The sequence below is a fragment of the Rhineura floridana genome, chromosome 19, assembly GCF_030035675.1.
Source record: "Rhineura floridana isolate rRhiFlo1 chromosome 19, rRhiFlo1.hap2, whole genome shotgun sequence".
NCBI lineage: Eukaryota > Metazoa > Chordata > Lepidosauria > Squamata > Rhineuridae > Rhineura > Rhineura floridana.
Genome location: NC_084498.1, coordinates 3,362,903 through 3,379,835, shown reverse-complemented (window position 1 = coordinate 3,379,835; position 16,933 = coordinate 3,362,903). Strand labels below are relative to the sequence as shown.

The 16,933-nt window shown below is 46.4% G+C and overlaps 1 protein-coding gene across 1 annotated transcript in view; it reads right to left on the bottom strand.

The window, feature by feature from the left end:
- The window catches only part of SSH1 (slingshot protein phosphatase 1), a 77,015-nt gene extending 69,152 nt beyond the window's left edge, over nt 1-7,863 (bottom strand). The window contains exons 1-2 of the mRNA XM_061602435.1: nt 7,439-7,863; nt 2,494-2,534 (exon numbers count right to left, since the gene is read on the bottom strand). Coding sequence (XP_061458419.1) covers nt 2,494-2,534; nt 7,439-7,507 — 110 coding nt within the window. The 5' untranslated portion in view covers nt 7,508-7,863. The remainder of the gene's footprint in view (nt 1-2,493; nt 2,535-7,438) is intronic.
- Nucleotides 7,864-16,933: the final 9,070 nt, after the last annotated feature.

The window sequence follows — 16,933 nt, the reverse complement described above, 5'->3', positions numbered from 1 at the left end:
GGCTCCAATGCAAAATTTAGCTCTAGTCTCGAGTTCCAGCAATGGACACCAAAGACCCTGGTTCAGAAAGCACCTTCCCAGGTCTGGATTCAGGTACAACCATCAACAACCCAGGCCCTGCCCTGATGCAGTCTGCAGAGATAGATCCACACAACTTGAAGGTGAAACTCCACAGCAGAAGGAAAAGTTGAGATGCACGTTGTTACCTCTTGAGCTGCAAACATGGACCCACTGCAGATGAAAATTCATCCATGAAAACCCCTAACGCCAGGCAGATATCTGCACAGACAACACACCTACAATCCCTGTCCCATGACGGCACCCAGCCCTGCTGCCAAACTGCACAAAGTCAGCTGGCTGTTACCGTACAACTGATCCATGCATAATTTGTCTTCATCCAGAAGCGAAGCAAGAATGACTCACAGAACACCTAAGAACATCCCAAAGGAGAAGTCAGAGAAGGCAGCTACGACATCAGAAGTAGAACCTTACATGCCACTTAGTTGGGGAATTCCTCTGTCATTTATATGAGGGCTTTACAAAAGGGGTGGGTGGGTAATGAGCATGCGGACATGCAATTTACCACACACATTCACTGAAGGCCTCCATGCATTCGATGTATAGCACATTAATGCTGCAGCAGCGCACTGCAGCCTGGCTGGGGCAGAATTGTGTTGTACAGCCTATCCCCACAACACCACTAGGCCAGCCTTGTTTCTAACCACTCACCTAGTCACCACAAGCAACAGTGAGTTCCATCCGGGCAGGGGGCAGACTGCTAGAGGAGCAACAGAGCTCTTCATCCCTCCCTCTGGCTTCCCACTGCATACTGATGCTGGGCAGGGACGGGGGTGCTCCATTTCCTCCCGGCCCAGTGCAGAAACCAAGTGCACTGCTGGGGAAGGGACTGCATTGCCCTGCTGGCCAGGAGGGTCAGTCCGTTCCTGAGCATCCCGCATGGAAACCAAGAGGGCTCAGTGGAGGAACAGGTTGCTCTGCCCCTCTGCCAACATTCCACTGAGTTGCTACACTAGGAAGCAAACCTCCTGTGCGCCTGGCACTGAAACATAGCAGGCTTACAGTGGATGGACAGAGAGATCCATTCCTCTGCTGCCAGACTACTGCATTTCCATGCTGTTCCTGGAGGAGGAAGGTAAGCACAGGCAAGGTGGAAAGCAAGTGGGCTAATGAAGGAGGCAGGGAGCACTCCATACCAATTCCACCAGCTCACTGTACTTCTAAACCGGCAAAAAAATTTTTTTACTAGCTTGTTCTTACACATATTTATTTATTTATTATTTTATTTATACCCTGCCCTTCCCTCCAGCAGGAGCCCAGGGCGGCAAACAGAAGCACTAAAAACACTTTAAAACATCATAAAAAGATGAGTAAGAAACCGCTGGTGATTTCTGGGGAGGGAAGGCAGTAACTTGGGGGGGGGGCTAATTTAAAATGCTGTACTGAGTCCACTTTCCTGGGATGAGACAAGCTCAGATGCAATTTAAATGTGCCACCATGCCTGTAAGAAAATGTGTCTGTGGAGCATTCCATGCAACCAGCTTTAGCATATATCCTGAGGCCTCGACTGCTAGGCACGCAGCATTAGCCTGTGTGAGACACGAGCCAAGGATCCCTGGCATGCTTCTGCTTCAGTGAAGTGGGACTGCCTTCAAGTTGATCCCGACTTATGGCGACCCTATGAACAGGGTTTTCATGGTAAGCGGTATTCAGAGGGGCTTGACCATTGCCTCCCTCTGAGGCTAGTCCTCCCCAGCTGGCGAGGGCCTGCTCAGCTTGCCACAGCTGCACAAGCCAGCCCCTTCCTTGTCCGCAACTGCCAGCTGGGGGGCAACTGGGCTCCTTGGGACTATGCCGCTTGCCCACAGGTGGCAGAGCACGTAATCCCTGAGCCACTCACTGTGGGGTGATCTTTAGCTGGCCCTCAACGCCCAGGAGACACAAGCGGGGATTTGAACTCACAGACTCTGGATGCCCAGCCAGGCTCTCCTTCCCACTATGCTATACCAACTTTACAGAACAGACCATGTACAAAATTTAAAACCCAAACGAAAAGGACTAACACAGCATACCAAAGGGAAAAAGGAAGGTCTTTGCCAGGAGCCTATAATGCAGATAATTCCCTGTCATCTAAAGAGGGATAGAGAAGGCGCCAGGTGTGCCTCCCTTGAAATGTGGAACAGTACGTGGATATGTTTTTTTCCTTAAATGCCCAACATCACCTTTAAAACTGGGTCCCAGATGTAGCCGAGGTTCAGATGGAAGAAACGGCAATAACAAATCACCCAATGTGGTGAGTTTAAGAGGGAGCCAACCACACTCTATTCAGCAGCCATTTCCATTCCCTTGGAAACTGGAACATTCCCCCCACCCGTTCACACAAGATCAAGGCCTTATGTGGCATACCATAAACAAATGAAGGGTGGGGGGGAGAAATGCCAAACAACGTTTGGAGCAAGAGTAGCTCATGCCTACCTCAGGTTCAGCTTGCGTTCTTCATCACTGCCAACCTCCAACTGAAGGGAAAAAGACCCGAGAAGTGTTAAGCCTTAAAAGATCAAAAGAATGTGTTTCTTGCCAACTTTAAAAATACCAGCAGTAAAATAATAGCATGCATCCGTATCTATCTTATTGCCTTTTCATTCCACCCTTCCTCCCAGAAGCTTAGACTGCCATATATGCTGCCCCCTCCCCATTTTATCTACCTCACAACCCTGTGAGGTAGGTTAGGCAGAGAGAGAGAGAGAAGACAAAGGCCACCAAGTCAGCTTCATAGCTAACTGCAGCGCTGAAGTCACACCACACTAGCTGGCTCTCCAGTTTTGTCGCCTTCATTTAATAATATAAAAAGGGAAATATTATGTTCAGGAGATAGGAACTTGTTCTTTGTCACTCTCCTAGGGCTGAAAGCTTGAATCACCAGATTAACCTAATGCAGGTTTATTTTGATAACTTTTCTTTTGAGGATATTTTGATTCTGGTGTCTTGCTGTCCAGCTGGCCTTTCTTAAGTGGCATCTTGTGTTCCTAGTTCATAGTTTACCTGACCTGGTTCCAGAGTATGGTCTGAAGGCACACAAGGGCACCCTGCTGAAGTTAACAGAGTTGGGTCTGGTCAGTGGCTGGATGTCTGACTGCCTGGGAACCACATGTCTGCCGCTCTTAGATTCCATGATGGAAAAAAGGCAGCACATAAATGTGAGAAGATAAAATAAAATAAAACACCCTTCCTGAAATATTTTGAAAAGTCACCTCTATGGAGGTTTTGGTAATGTGCACTTTTTAAAGTTTTATAGATGAATCAAGTAAAGAGCTTAAAAAAGCAGTAATATATTATTTAATTCCAGTTACCATATTAGACCTTCTCTAATCAAAGCAGGCTGCCTGTGAAAATACATTTGCCTTTGGGAATCCAAACATGCTCTGAATGAAATCCAATCACTAGGATACTCTGGATGACAGGTGAGAGGCACAGAGATCTCATGAATGGAGCCTCTCCCTCCCCCACCACATGAATGAGACAAACCCAACACACCACTCACAGGCACAGCAGCTTAATAATAATAATAATAAATAATAAATTTAATTTTTGTGTCGCCTATCTGGCCGAAACCACTCTAGGCGACGTACAACATTGAAGTTCAAATACAATATAAATACATAATAAAATACAGTGCAGTCAACAATAATCATTTTAAAAGCAGCAGTACAGAACAGTTTAGGGCCAACAATAGACAGTTTTAAAACAATATAAAGAAATTAGCCCACCCCGGGGATCCCAAAGGCCTGTCCAAAGAGCCATGTTTTCAAGGCTCGGCGAAATGTATCTAGGGAAGGGGCATGGCGAAGATCGAACGGGAGGGAGTTCCAGAGAGTGGGGGCCGCCACTGAGAATGCCCTCTCTCTAGTCCCCACCAACCTAGCTGTTTTCGTTGGTGGGACGGAGAGAAGGCCCTGTGTGGCTGATCTGGTTGGGCGGCTTAGTTGGTGGTACTGGAGGTGCTCCTTCAGGTAAACTGGGCCGAGACCGTATAGGGATTTAAAGGTTAAGACCAACACCTTGAATTGGGCCCGGAAAACAACTGGAAGCCAGTGTAGATCGAACAACACTGGTGTGATGTGATCCCGGCGGCGACTATTCGTAAGTAATCGAGCCGCCGCATTCTGCACCAGTTGTAGTTTCCGGACCGTTTTCAAGGGTAACCCCACGTAGAGCGCATTGCAGTAGTCTAATCGAGAGGTGACCAGGGCATGTACCACCAGTGGGAGCTGATGAATAGGGAGGTAGGGTTGCAACCTCCGTATGAGGTGTAGTTGATACCAAGCTGCCCGGCTCACTGCCGAAATCTGAGCCTCCATGGACAGCTTGGAATCAAGAACAACCCCGAGGCTGCGGACCTGATCCCTCAGGGGTAATCTTACCCCATTACGATTCAGGTCAACAACACCCAACTTTCCCCTGTCACCCACAAGTAGCACCTCGGTCTTATCAGGATTGAGCTTCAGCCTGTTTCTTCCCATCCACCCACTCACGGATTCCAGGCACTTGGACAAGGTCTCTGCAGCCAACTCCGGTGAAGATTTAAAGGAGAGATAGAGCTGCGTGTCATCAGCATATTGGTGACACCGCAGCCCAAACCTCCTGATGATAGCTCCCAGCGGTTTTACATAGATGTTAAATAGCATGGGAGAGAAGATAGAACCCTGTGGCACTCCACAAGTGAGGGGCCAAGGGTCTGAAACCTCATCTCCCAATGCTACCTGTTGATGCCTGTCAGAGAGAAAGGAACAGAACCACTGTAAAACAGTGCCTCCTATTCCCAATCCCTCCAGGCGATCTAACAGGATACCGTGGTCGACGGTATCAAAAGCCGCTGAGAGATCCAGGAGGACAAGAAAGGTGAATTCTCCCCTGTCTAGTGCCCTCCTCATATCATCTACCAGCGACCAAGGCTGTTTCAGTACCATGTCCAGTCCTGAAACCCGATTGGTATGGATCTAAATAATCCGTTTCATCCAAGTGTGCTGACAACTGGTTAGCCACCACTCGCTCAATGACCTTGCCCAAAAATGGCAAATTCGAAATGGGGCGAATAATCCCGATCGCTTCAATCAGGACTAATCCCGACATAACACTGTGTAAATGGGATCACAATGAGGTCATGCATCTTTTTCAGCAACACCACGAAATGCAAGATATTTAAAACTGAAGCTCAGTGCACTGCTGGAAACATTTTAAACACTCACACTAAGACTACAACCATATGCCCACTCATCCTGGAAGTAAGCCCCACTGCACACAGCAGGAGTTTCTTCTGAGTAAACACGCACAGGATTGCAATAAAAACACAGATCAACCTCAACAACAGCTAGGGGGCAAGGGGTTTTTCTTCCTCATAGAAGCAGGAAAACACACCAAAACCAAGGCGAGGAGTCAGTCTAACCAAGGAATGAAACCAAAGAATCTAATTTGGGCACGAAGAGCATGCCTGAAGTAGGGGAGGGATTTCAACTATTCAGACAGGGGAGAAAGAGCAACAAGAACTCAGATGTGGCAAATACAGTTTTGAAGTGTAGGATGTGAGAATAAACCACAGGATGTAACAGCAGGTTTCAGATCAGGGGTGCAGACGGTCAAGCTCTATGTATGTTGGATGCTTTTAGGTCATAGGACTGTGGGCTTGATACAGAGCACAAGCCAAAAATCAGGTAAGAGAAGGGTTCTTTTCTCATCTATCCCACCCACCCCTCTTCCTATCACACACCCCTGGGCCAAATTTTAGATTTAAGCTGCTTGGGAATGCAACCTACCACCTTGTTACTTTCTAAAGAACCATGCACAATGACAGCATAACAATGATAGTAATGGAATCCTCCACATACATTTCAGGATTATGAAATGCATATGAATGGGTGGGACATGCATCAGCACAGAGCTTATGATGGTACAAGGAGTCCAAAAAGCAGGTGGCAAGGAAGAGAGCAGTCCCATTAGAAGAGGTAGAAATTCCTGATGAGGAACTTCAGAGCCAGCTCACACACACGTTGGGCCTCGGGCCTGAATGAGCAGGCAGAATCCTGAGATGGTAGAGTTGACTGTGTCATGCCAGGCAGACAGGAAGGCTGTGTCTGTGTCATTTCTGAAAGCTCTCCTGTGCCTCACAAGCAGAAAACTAGCACATGGAGCTAGAAAATTATCTCCTCCTTTCTGGCTTTGTTGGGTTTTATACTTCCAGGCACATTTTATTGTACCAAAAAAAACCTCCAACCCTTTTCACAAGGGAACAGTAAAAATATCATCCAGCTTCATTCTTAAGTGGTACAATCTCTTCCACCACTCCATTCTGATGCATATGAAGCCTACAGGAATTTTCACTGTTAACACTTATAAAGTGCCTAAAAATTGTTCAAGTGCTATACATACATTCAAAAAACATAAAAGAGTCCCTTGAATGTGCAACTCACCTCCACCAAAAAGCATCATGTCTGAGGCAGTGGCAGAAAAGTTTGTCTGAATTGTTGGTTCTCTGACGGCTCATTCACACACTAAGCATGCATGTGTGAACTCAGCTCACCCTCAAAGGGTTGATTGAAAGAGAAATCAGACAGAAACCTCCTGACTGCAGAGAAACCTTGCCTATCCCAGAATAAACTACACCAAAGGCTTAGAGGGCCCCAGCGATGAAGGGGCACAGGGCGCAGAGTTTGTGCCACGGAAAAGCAGCAAATTAGACCCAGGACAGTGGTTGTGTGTGTGTGTGTGTTGGGTGACTACAGGTCAGTATCAAGGCTCAGGCAGTATTCTTCAACCTTGGGCCTGCCCCCGATGTTGTCGGACTACAACTCCCATCAACCCCACCCAGCTTAGCCAATGGCCAAGGATGATGGGAGTTGTAGTCCAACAACATCTGGGGACCCAAGCTTGACGAACAGCGCGCTAGAGGCAACTTTGCGGGTTCACCATACGGGGAGGTGCAGTATGCATGCCAATGGTTGTGACATGCCCCCCCAAAAGTTCTGGCAGAAGAGGGAGCATTGCAGCGCGTTTGGGGGCCAAATGCAGAGCCCCCAAAGCCAACAGCAGGGCACCGCTATGGGGCCTGAGCACCTGGGGAGGGGAATGAATGGGGGGCATAAAAACACTTGATAAGGCACGGCTGTGGGGAGGCTGTTTTTTTGGGGGGGGAGCAGAATAGGGCAAGCAGATGGGTGGAAAGGAGGCCGGCCTGAGCAGCCCGGGGGTCGTTCGGGAGCCGAGGCAAAGCGCAGTGGGGCTCGGCGAGCCGGGGCGAAGGATGCGCGGGGGCGGCCCAGTCGCCTAAGACGCCAAGGCCGAACTATGGGAGGCCACGGATGGGGAGCCCGCCCGGTGTGGGGCAGGCCGGAGAAGGGGGCGTCGAGGGCCCCGCCGCGCTCCTCACCTCGCTGGTGCTGGCCGAAGAGGAGGCGGCGCTCGGCGTGGGCGAGCGCTGCAGGGTGACCAGCGCCATGGCGGCGGCGGCGGCGCGGCGGCGAAGCCTCCTTCTGTCCTCCTCCTCCGGGCGACTTCCCAGCCGAAGCCGCCGCCTGAGTCTTCGCCTGCGCTGCCTCCGCCTCCTCCGGGTCCGCCTGCGCAGCCGGCCGGGGTGGGGCAACCCAGGAGAGCGCCGCCGAGCTAGGCTGGCTGGCTGGCGACGTCCCTTCGTGGCGGGCGCTGCGGGATCCCCAGGGCGAGGGCGAGTGGGCCTCCCTCGGCCAGCGGCACCGAGCTGGGCCGGGAGCTTCCCGCCAGCCGGCGGCAGAATCCACGGGCGAGGAAGGCCAAACTGAACCCCTGTCTCCCACCACCAGCCTCCCTCCCTTGTAGTGTCTTTATGGGAATATGTGGAAGAGTTTTTAAATATATATTCCCCTCTTTTTATAGCTATCTATATGAGAGCCAGTGTGGCCTAGTGGTTAGAGTGTTGGACTACCACCTGGGAGACCTGGGTTCGAATCCCCACACAGCCATGAAGCTCACCTTGGGCTAGTCACTGCCTCTCAGCCTCAGAGGAAGGCAGTGGTGAACCCCTTCTGAATACCGCTTACCATGAAAACCCTGTTCATAGGGTCACCATAAGTCGGGATCCAAGGCAGTCCCATATGAATATATATAGGGCTGCCTCATGTCCTGCGATGTGGGACATTCCTCCCCACCAAAGTCCCACATTGCAAGACGTGAGCCGGCCACCCAGAAAAAAGGTGCGCAGAACTGCTCTGAAGGGAGGGGGAGAAGGAGCCCCACAGCATGGCACCCAGACTTGGCCTGGCGCAGCCCTCAGTGGGAGACAGATGAAGAAGGCCTGCTGGCTCCGCACACCCCGATGAAGAAGCCCCATAGCGCAGGCTAAAGCAAACAGATGCAAACTGCCCTCCACCCATGAAGCCCCATGGCGTAGCCAGCTTTCCTTCCTGAAAAGCTCTTCCCCTTACTTTTATTTATTGTATTGTATTTGTATGCCGCTTTTCATCACCCAGGGGACCTCAAAGCACCTTCTATATTTATTTATTTATTATTTAATTTGTATCCTGCCCTTCCTCCCAGCAGGAGCCCAGGGCAGCAAACAAAGCGCTAAAAACACTTTAAAACATCATAAAAACAGATCTTAAAATACATTAAACAAAGCAGCGTTAAAAACATTTTAAAAACAACTTTAAAAAGGGGTTAAAACATTATTAAAAAACATATTAAGCAATTCTAACACAGGCACAAGAATAGCAAAAATAACACGATATCGTTGTTTTTTAAGAAACCCAATTAAGAACATAATATATATTTTTAAAAAAATAATCAACAGTGTCAATAAATAACGCCACAATATATCACAAAACAGGCTCACAACTGTTTGAGGCTCCAGTTATCACAAAACAGGTTGAACAGGGCCAGATATTTACGTACTAAACAAGCTACAGCTTATGGCTTCACATTACAAGGGGACTTGAGTTAGAAAGAAAGAAAAAAAACGTTTACAGCATTGCCACCGGGAATCCATAAACATCATACAAAATGAAGATAATTTTTGGTAGGTATTGAATATCATTGTTATGCCTCGCTTGCCGACAACAGTAAACAATTCTGTAGTACTTTATACACATGCAGCCTTTTGGATTCTTGCAGAAAACAGCCCGCATGTATATATAAATTGTATCTGATTTATATATTGTAACCTTATATTGTTTATTTGTGTTATGTGTTTGACAAACTCCTAAATAAGGAATGTGCACACATATAAATTGCATTTTTAATACCTATATTACACGACTATCAAACTCCCATTTAATTGTACAGCCCGTATTTTGCATTTAAAATTTTTATGATTTGTTGATGAGGGAAGGGCCTCACTCATGTCATAGCTTAGGGCCACAACTAGTTTAAATCCTGTCTGAGGTTGAAATACATCCCCTAGCTTGAACCCACAGAATCTGCATTCTGCCCCGATCCTTGAAATGTCCCCATGACCTCACAGAATTCAGCCCCCTGTGAAGCCTTTCTTAGATTATGGCCCTGGGGTCCCCAAAGTGGTGCCCTTAAACACCCCCTTGGTGCCCACCAAGGCCCATTGCGACTCCCATTTTTTTAAAAAATGGGTTTGCTTTTGTTTTGAGGGGGTTGCTTGCTTTTTTTGTTTGTGTTTTATTTGTTTAGGGTGTGTGTAGCTGCTCTCTCTGGGGTGTTTTTTTGGGGGGGTGGAGGTCCTGAGCATCACCAGGTTTTTTTCTGTGGGTGCCCATAGCAGCTTCTTCGATTTCCAAAAATGCTCCAAGCCCAAAAAAGGTTGGCGACCCCCTTGGCCCTATAGACTCCCTACAGATGCTTACAAAATTCTGCCCTCGATACTGTCCCACAGATTCACTTCTTATACCTATAGATAAATACCTGTCCCTCGATAAAGCGCCATAGAATCCCCAGCTAGCATCATAGCACCCACAAGGACAAAACCTTTCCTCTAACAAAGCCCCATAAGATCACCTCTCTCTGCCCCAACTAAAGCACTGTGCCCAGAGTATCCTACCAGCTACACAGAATAGGTTCCAGTCCCTCTTGAAAAACTACACATACACACATATTACCCATATTGCACCCATATATTACCAGTGTGATAACCAATGTGGTGCCCTCCCAGTGTTGTAGACTACAACTCCTATCATCCCTGAGCACTGGCTGTTTTAATTGGGGCTGATGAGTAATATTTGGAGGGCACCCCTTTGGTTGCCTCTGGAATATGTTATGTTACGTTTTATTTCTAAGTCGCCTTTCGGCCAAATAGACCCCCAAGGCGGCTTACACACAAATAAAAATACAAAATACAAATAAAAACAATACAATTTACCAAAAAAAAACAAACTAACAAAATGCTAACATTTCTAAAAAACAAGAACAGCAAACCAAAAGCATTCATGCTGATGACACGCAGCTCTACTTCTCCTTTACATTTTCTTCAGGTGAGGCAGTCGACGTGCTGAACCGTTGCCTGGCCGCGACAATGGACTGGATGAGAACTAACAAACTGAGACTCAATCCTGACAAGACTGAGATGCTGTTGGTGGATGGTTTCTCTGATCGGATGGTGGATATATACCCTGTCCTGGATGGGGTTACACTCCCCCTAAAGGAACAGGTGCGTAGTCTGGGAGTCATCTTAGACTCTTCCCTCACACTTGAGGCTCATGTAGCCTCGGTGGCCCGGAATGCGTTCTACCAACTTCGGTTGGTAGCCCAGCTACGTCCCTATCTGAGTAAGGAGGACCTCTCATCAGTGGTACATGCTATGGTAACCTCGCGTCTGGACTACTGCAATGCGCTTTACGTAGGGCTACCTTTGAAGACGATTCGGAAGCTACAGCTAGTGCAAAATGCGGCGGCCAGACTGCTAACAAGAACTAAGCGGTCTGAGCATATAACACCTGTGCTAGCCCGTTTGCACTGGCTTCCAATATGCTTCCGGGCCAGATTCAAAGTGTTGGTACTTACCTATAAAGCCTTATACGGCGCGGGACCACGATATCTGTCGGAACGCCTCTCCCGATATGAACCGGCCCGTACACTACGGTCTACTACGAAGGCCCTCCTCCGGGTTCCGACTCATAGGGAAGCCCGGAGAGTGGTGACAAGATCTAGGGCCTTCTCAGTGGTGGCCCCCGAACTATGGAATGGTGTTCCCGAGGAGGTGCGCCTGGCGCCGACACTATCATCTTTTCGGCGCCAGGTTAAAACCTTTCTCTTCTCTGAGGCATTTTAATTCCTGTTAATTCTAAATTATTATATTTTGATTTTAGACTGTACAGTTTTGTGTACAGTTTTGTGTTATTTTTATTGTATTTTTAATGTTCACCGCCCAGAGAGCTGTTGCTAGTCGGGCGGTATATAAGCTTAATTAAATAAATAAATAAATAAATCTTCCTGGTAAAAGGCACTCCCCAGAAAAATGTCACTAAGAGCAGGGGTGGGGGGCAAAGCAGGTGGAAAAGCTTGCCCCTTGATGGTCCCAGCACAGTCTCACCCCTGCAGAATAGACCCTCATTGCCCATTATTCAACAGCCACAGAGTCTAATAGGAGAGTACACATGCTGTGGAGGCCATAGAATAATTTCCCCACCCATCTCATGGAAGAAAGCCTTCAAACCCACCAAACACAGAGCAGTGCTTTCTGGATACAATATGGCAGCATGGTTTTCTGAGCACATTATGCACAATACCTACATTTTATGCAGCTGATTTTTATGCTTTTCTGCCTCATAGAACAGACGTCCCAGCTCCACAGAGCCTCATCTGTCCTATATTTGGAAATCATACGAGTCTCACAGCAGAAACCTCACCGATCCTATGCACAGTCCCATGGAGGGGTTCCCAAAACAAATACCTGCTGGTCTCATTTATCAGATTTGGCCCAACAACACCATAAAATCCCTGCAGATATACGCAATGTTTCCCCCAACTCCCCCTAAAGTGTTGATCTTTAAGAGGATTTGCATCACCTGTTGTCTTGACCCCACTCCTGACACCTATTTCTATCCAGCCCATGCAAGAAAATACAGAAGATGCCAACGTCATGGGCCTCAGAACACAAGATGCTAATGTCATGGGCTTCATTATCTCCTGGCTCATGTTGTAAAGATGATCTATGCCAGCATGAACTACCTAACTAATAGTAACCATAACGTCAGTGACAGCATGATAGCAACAAGGCTTAAAGAAAAACACCTGGTTCTAAATTGTTAGTTACAATTTATTTTCACCTGGACCAATTATAGGCACAATCCACTGGGAACTTCTGAAATGAATGGTGCTTGCACGCGTGCAAGAATTATTTTTTTCCCCATTGGGGCTTGTGTAGGAAAAGTGGATATTTCCTTGGGCCTGGGGGCATTTGTTCAAATCAGGCCAAGCCAAAAGAGGGAATAATTGTTCCCTGGTCTCTCTGAGGTGTACACCTCACTGATCATGCCCTTTAATAGCACCTTAAGAGTTTGTTCCACTGATGTTCTGATTTCCCTAGCTAAACAAAAGACCCAAGCAAACCATATGAGCAAGAGCTTTTGTATGTCTTATGTGTGCGCACTCAAATAGGCCTTGATAAAGAATATTTCTCCTGGCTTACAGCATTCAGATCTGCTTCCAAACCCATAATAATCTGGACCAAACTGCTGTCCAGATGGAGGGGAGATTTTTGTTGTTGTTACATACTTTCAGGTTGATTATGACTTATGATGACCCTATGAATCAGTGACCACCAATAGCATCTATTATAAACCACGCTGTTCAGATCTTGTAAGTTCAGGTCTGTGGCTTCCTTTATGGAATCAATCCATCTCTTGTTTGGCCTTCCTCTTTTTCTACTCCCTTCTGTTTTTCCCAGCATTATTGTCTTTTCTAGTGAATTATGTTTTTGCATGATGTGTCCAAAGTATAGTAACCTCAGCTTCATCATTTTAGCTTCTAATGATAGTTCTAGTTTAATTTGTTCTTTGACCCAATTATTTGTCTTTTTTGCAGTCCATGGTATGCGCAAAGCTCTCCTCCCAACACCACATTTTAAATGTGTTGATTTTTCTCTTATCCACTTTTTTCACCATGACAAACTCATGGAGGATGAGGCTGTCAATGGCTACTAGCATGACTGTGCCCTGCACCCTAGTCAGATGCCGTATGCTTTTGAAAACCAGTTGCCGGAAGCCACAGGAGGGGAGAGTGCTCTTTGCACTCAGATCCTGGTTGTGGGCTTCCCATAGGCATCTGGTTGGCCACCGTGAGAGCAGGATGCTGGACTAGATGGGCCACTGGCCTGATCCAGCATACTCTTATTGTGTTCTTATGTTCTTACAAATCAGTTTAAATTAAATAACGTGCAGTTGCATGAAAGGAGTATTTTCCAATATAACCAGACATGTTTCAACTAATAAGTCTTCTTCAGTGACAGATAACGCAGAACACCAACTTGAAAATGAATCCAGAAAGTAGAATCATTTTTATGATGTCCTGCAACAAAAATGTCTTTCCGAATTTAAAAATGTAGACCTTTTAGTCTTCTATCAGGCAGCATTGGCCAACACTCCCCGCCCTTCCCGCCGTGCAAGGAATCTTTCTTCAGATTGTAGATACCATGATTTGAAAACAAGGTGATCCTCTGAAGTCTCATCCTTGGACCAACCTCATACATTTTGGTGCCTGAAGTGGAAAATAAAAATTTCAACAGTGTTTGCACAGGAGAACTTCCCGGGGATAGTGGTTTATGGGTTAATTCTGGACTGTCTCTCACTTTGCAACTCGAAAGACACTCAGTGGAGGCAACAATGGACTCGTCCACACTGGAGTTTAATGTAGATTTGAAGCTGTTTGTGTGTCCAGGTTTTGGGGGGCAGCATCTACATGACCCCCTCACCCAAGTAACAGCCTGCACTTCCTCCTACTAAATTCATATTCTGTGGATAATCTAGTAAAGGAAGAAAAACCAATATAAAATTGCATGTTACCCGACTTTGGACACACTGAACCACTGGGCGGGCTTTTCTACAAGTGTGGTGACATTTCACTGGGTGCCATCCATTCCCACACCCCTTACTTCCATTTTGTTTCCACCAGTCCAGAGGAAAGGATGAGGCCTGCCTTTTGTCACTGGTTGTCATGAAGGCACATTTTTGCAAAATGTAATCTGGCAGCAGTAGATATATAAGAAACAAATTCTTCATGTTCTAGTTTCACTGACCCTTCCACATAATTTAGAAGAAGAAACACTGAGTGGAGGGGGATATTATACCCTAAGATTTTATTTATTTATTTTGACTTTTAATTCCCACCCCTGTACTTTTTATCACAATTCCACCACATATGAACAAAATCTCATTGTTTCTGATACTTTCAGCATGTAGATGGATATTTTTAGTTTGTTGTTTTTGCATCTGGACTGAAAGGAAAAAAGTTAAGGAAAAGGGGATCAAATATTATTTGATGAGATTTTCATCCTGTTTTGCTGGGATCCGTTTCCTTTGTTATCTGCACAGACCCTTCAGAATGGGATAAGCTATACTTGTTAATCAGGAATTGTTAGCCCTTGGCTCAGGGGTAGGATCAGGACCCCCAAGACTCCAGTGATTTTGATGGAAGCATCAACAAAACAAAAAAGTGGATGTACCCCTGGGGATGCCGTCTGCCTCCTCCTGTCATCAGATTGATCAGCTAACCTCAGTGGGCTAGTATCAGCACACCAGACCCTATAAAGCCCTGTCCACAGATCATACTCCTCAGTCTGTTTGTTGTGTGAGGACACTACCGGAACTTCTCCTCTTGTTCTGTGATTGCACTCTGGAACTTGAACCCTGTTATTATAGACTAGGTGCCTGGACTAACAGCCAGCTCCCTCCTTTCACACGCAGGTCACGGAATCCAACTGCCTTTGCCAAGGCTTGACACAGAGTTATATAGCTCTGAAAAGACATATCTCTGCCCTCAAGGAGCTTACAATCTAAGTGTTGGTGGTGACAAAGCAAGAAGAGGGAGAGACTAAAGTAACATGGGACAAATGTGAGCAAATGCAGTTGCAGGTCCCTAAACTTGGATATAGCTGGGAATGAGGATTAAGGAGTTAAGTCTCACACATCTAATGAAGCGGAAGCTTGTGTTAATAATATGCTCATGTACATGGTTACCTTTATAATATTACTATTTGTAATATACTGTAATCCATTCAAAATTGTATGAATGAATGGGGTTTTTTTGAATGAATGTGAGCTCTTTGCAAAGACTGCCAAAGAGAAATGGTTTCTGATGGCTCTCTTACATAAACAAGGACTTAAAATGTACAATCCAAAGGACATGTCAGACTGAGCAGAGAGTATAAGAGCTTTGGAGTCATAGTAATCTTTGAGCGAAGAACTCTGCAGCATCTCATGAAGCAGGATGAAGTTTCCATCGGCGCCTCCTTCATCCATCCAGAGCAACTATCTTTGCAAACTATATCCCTGTAGAGCATGTGTGGATGTGTTGTTATGTCTGAGAGCTTTTGAATTATTTATTTATTTATTTACTTATTATTTGATTTATATCCTGCCCTTCCTCCCAGCAGGAGCCCAGGGCGGGAAACAGAAACGCTAAAAACACTTTAAAACAGTGGTTCCCAACCTGGGGGCCGGGACCTCCAGGGGGGCCGCGAAGTAATCCAGAGGGGACCGTGAACAGTAAAGAAATGAATTATTATTTTTTTTTTTTAAAGTCTCACTCCCTCTACACTGTCTGCTTTCCACTGGCACTGGAGGTGACACCTCCCCCTTGCTCCAAACGAGAGGGGAGGCCTTTTGCTGAAGCGCCAGAGCATCTTTCAGGCACACTAAGGGCAGGCATCTGCCTATAAAATACATGGCAGATGCCAAAGGAGGCTGAGGGTGGAGCTACCAGGAAGAAGAGGGGATTACTATCACTGATTCCTGTCTCCTTGCACTGCCGCTACTGGCAATGCCCTTGCTTAGAATGAGAGGAGAGGGCTTCTTGTGAAGCAAAAAGAAGCAAGCCTGCAAAGAAAGGCTGCTTTCCCCCTTCCTTCCTGGCAGCCAGCCTCCCTTCCTGGGGGGAGGGGGTCACAAAAAAATTTCAGCTTATAAAGGGGGTCCCATGCTCATAAAGGTTGGCAAACCACTGCTTTAAAACATCATAAAAAGGACTTAAAATACATTAAAACGCAACAATGTTAAAAACTTTTTTTAAAAAAGCTTTAAAAACATCTTTTTAAAAAGGGTTAAAAACATATTATTCAAGAAAACATATTAAAAGCAATTCTAACACAGACACAGACTGGGATAGGTCTCAACTTAAAAGGCTTGTTGAAAAAGGAAATTCTTCAAAAGGCGCTGAAAAGATAGTAGAGATGGCGCCTGCATAATATTTAAGGGGAGGGAATTCCACAGGGTAGGTGCCAAAACTAATGAAATTAATAAACATTTTTGAAAACTGGCACCAGCACCTTGGTGTCTGTGCCTTCCCTCTCCAATCCCAGGTTGTATTCATGACATAAGCAGCCAAAGGTCTCATGAAAAGGTGGGTTTTGGGGAGGGGATTAATTGGAGCCAGAGGGGGAGAGAGAAAAGGGTGGTGATGTGTGTAGAGTCTGTAGTGGGACCTCCAGGAATGAGGGATCCCAAGTGAGGGGCATTCGAGAGAGCTGGAGAAAGAGAGAAGATTGTATGGGAAGGGTGTATATAACACAAACCCTCCAAGGAAGGAGGAATTGCTGAAGAAACATTCTGTGCTTGCCAGAAGGCCCTTCTAAGAGCGAATCCTCTTGTAAAGTCAGCAAAGGCAACCCTGATATAAGTTGTTGGTTAGTGCAGACACCGGGCTGGGGTAAGAGAGGGGCTAATAATTCAAACCTCAGAGCAATCGCTCTCTGCTAATAGGGTTCATAATCATT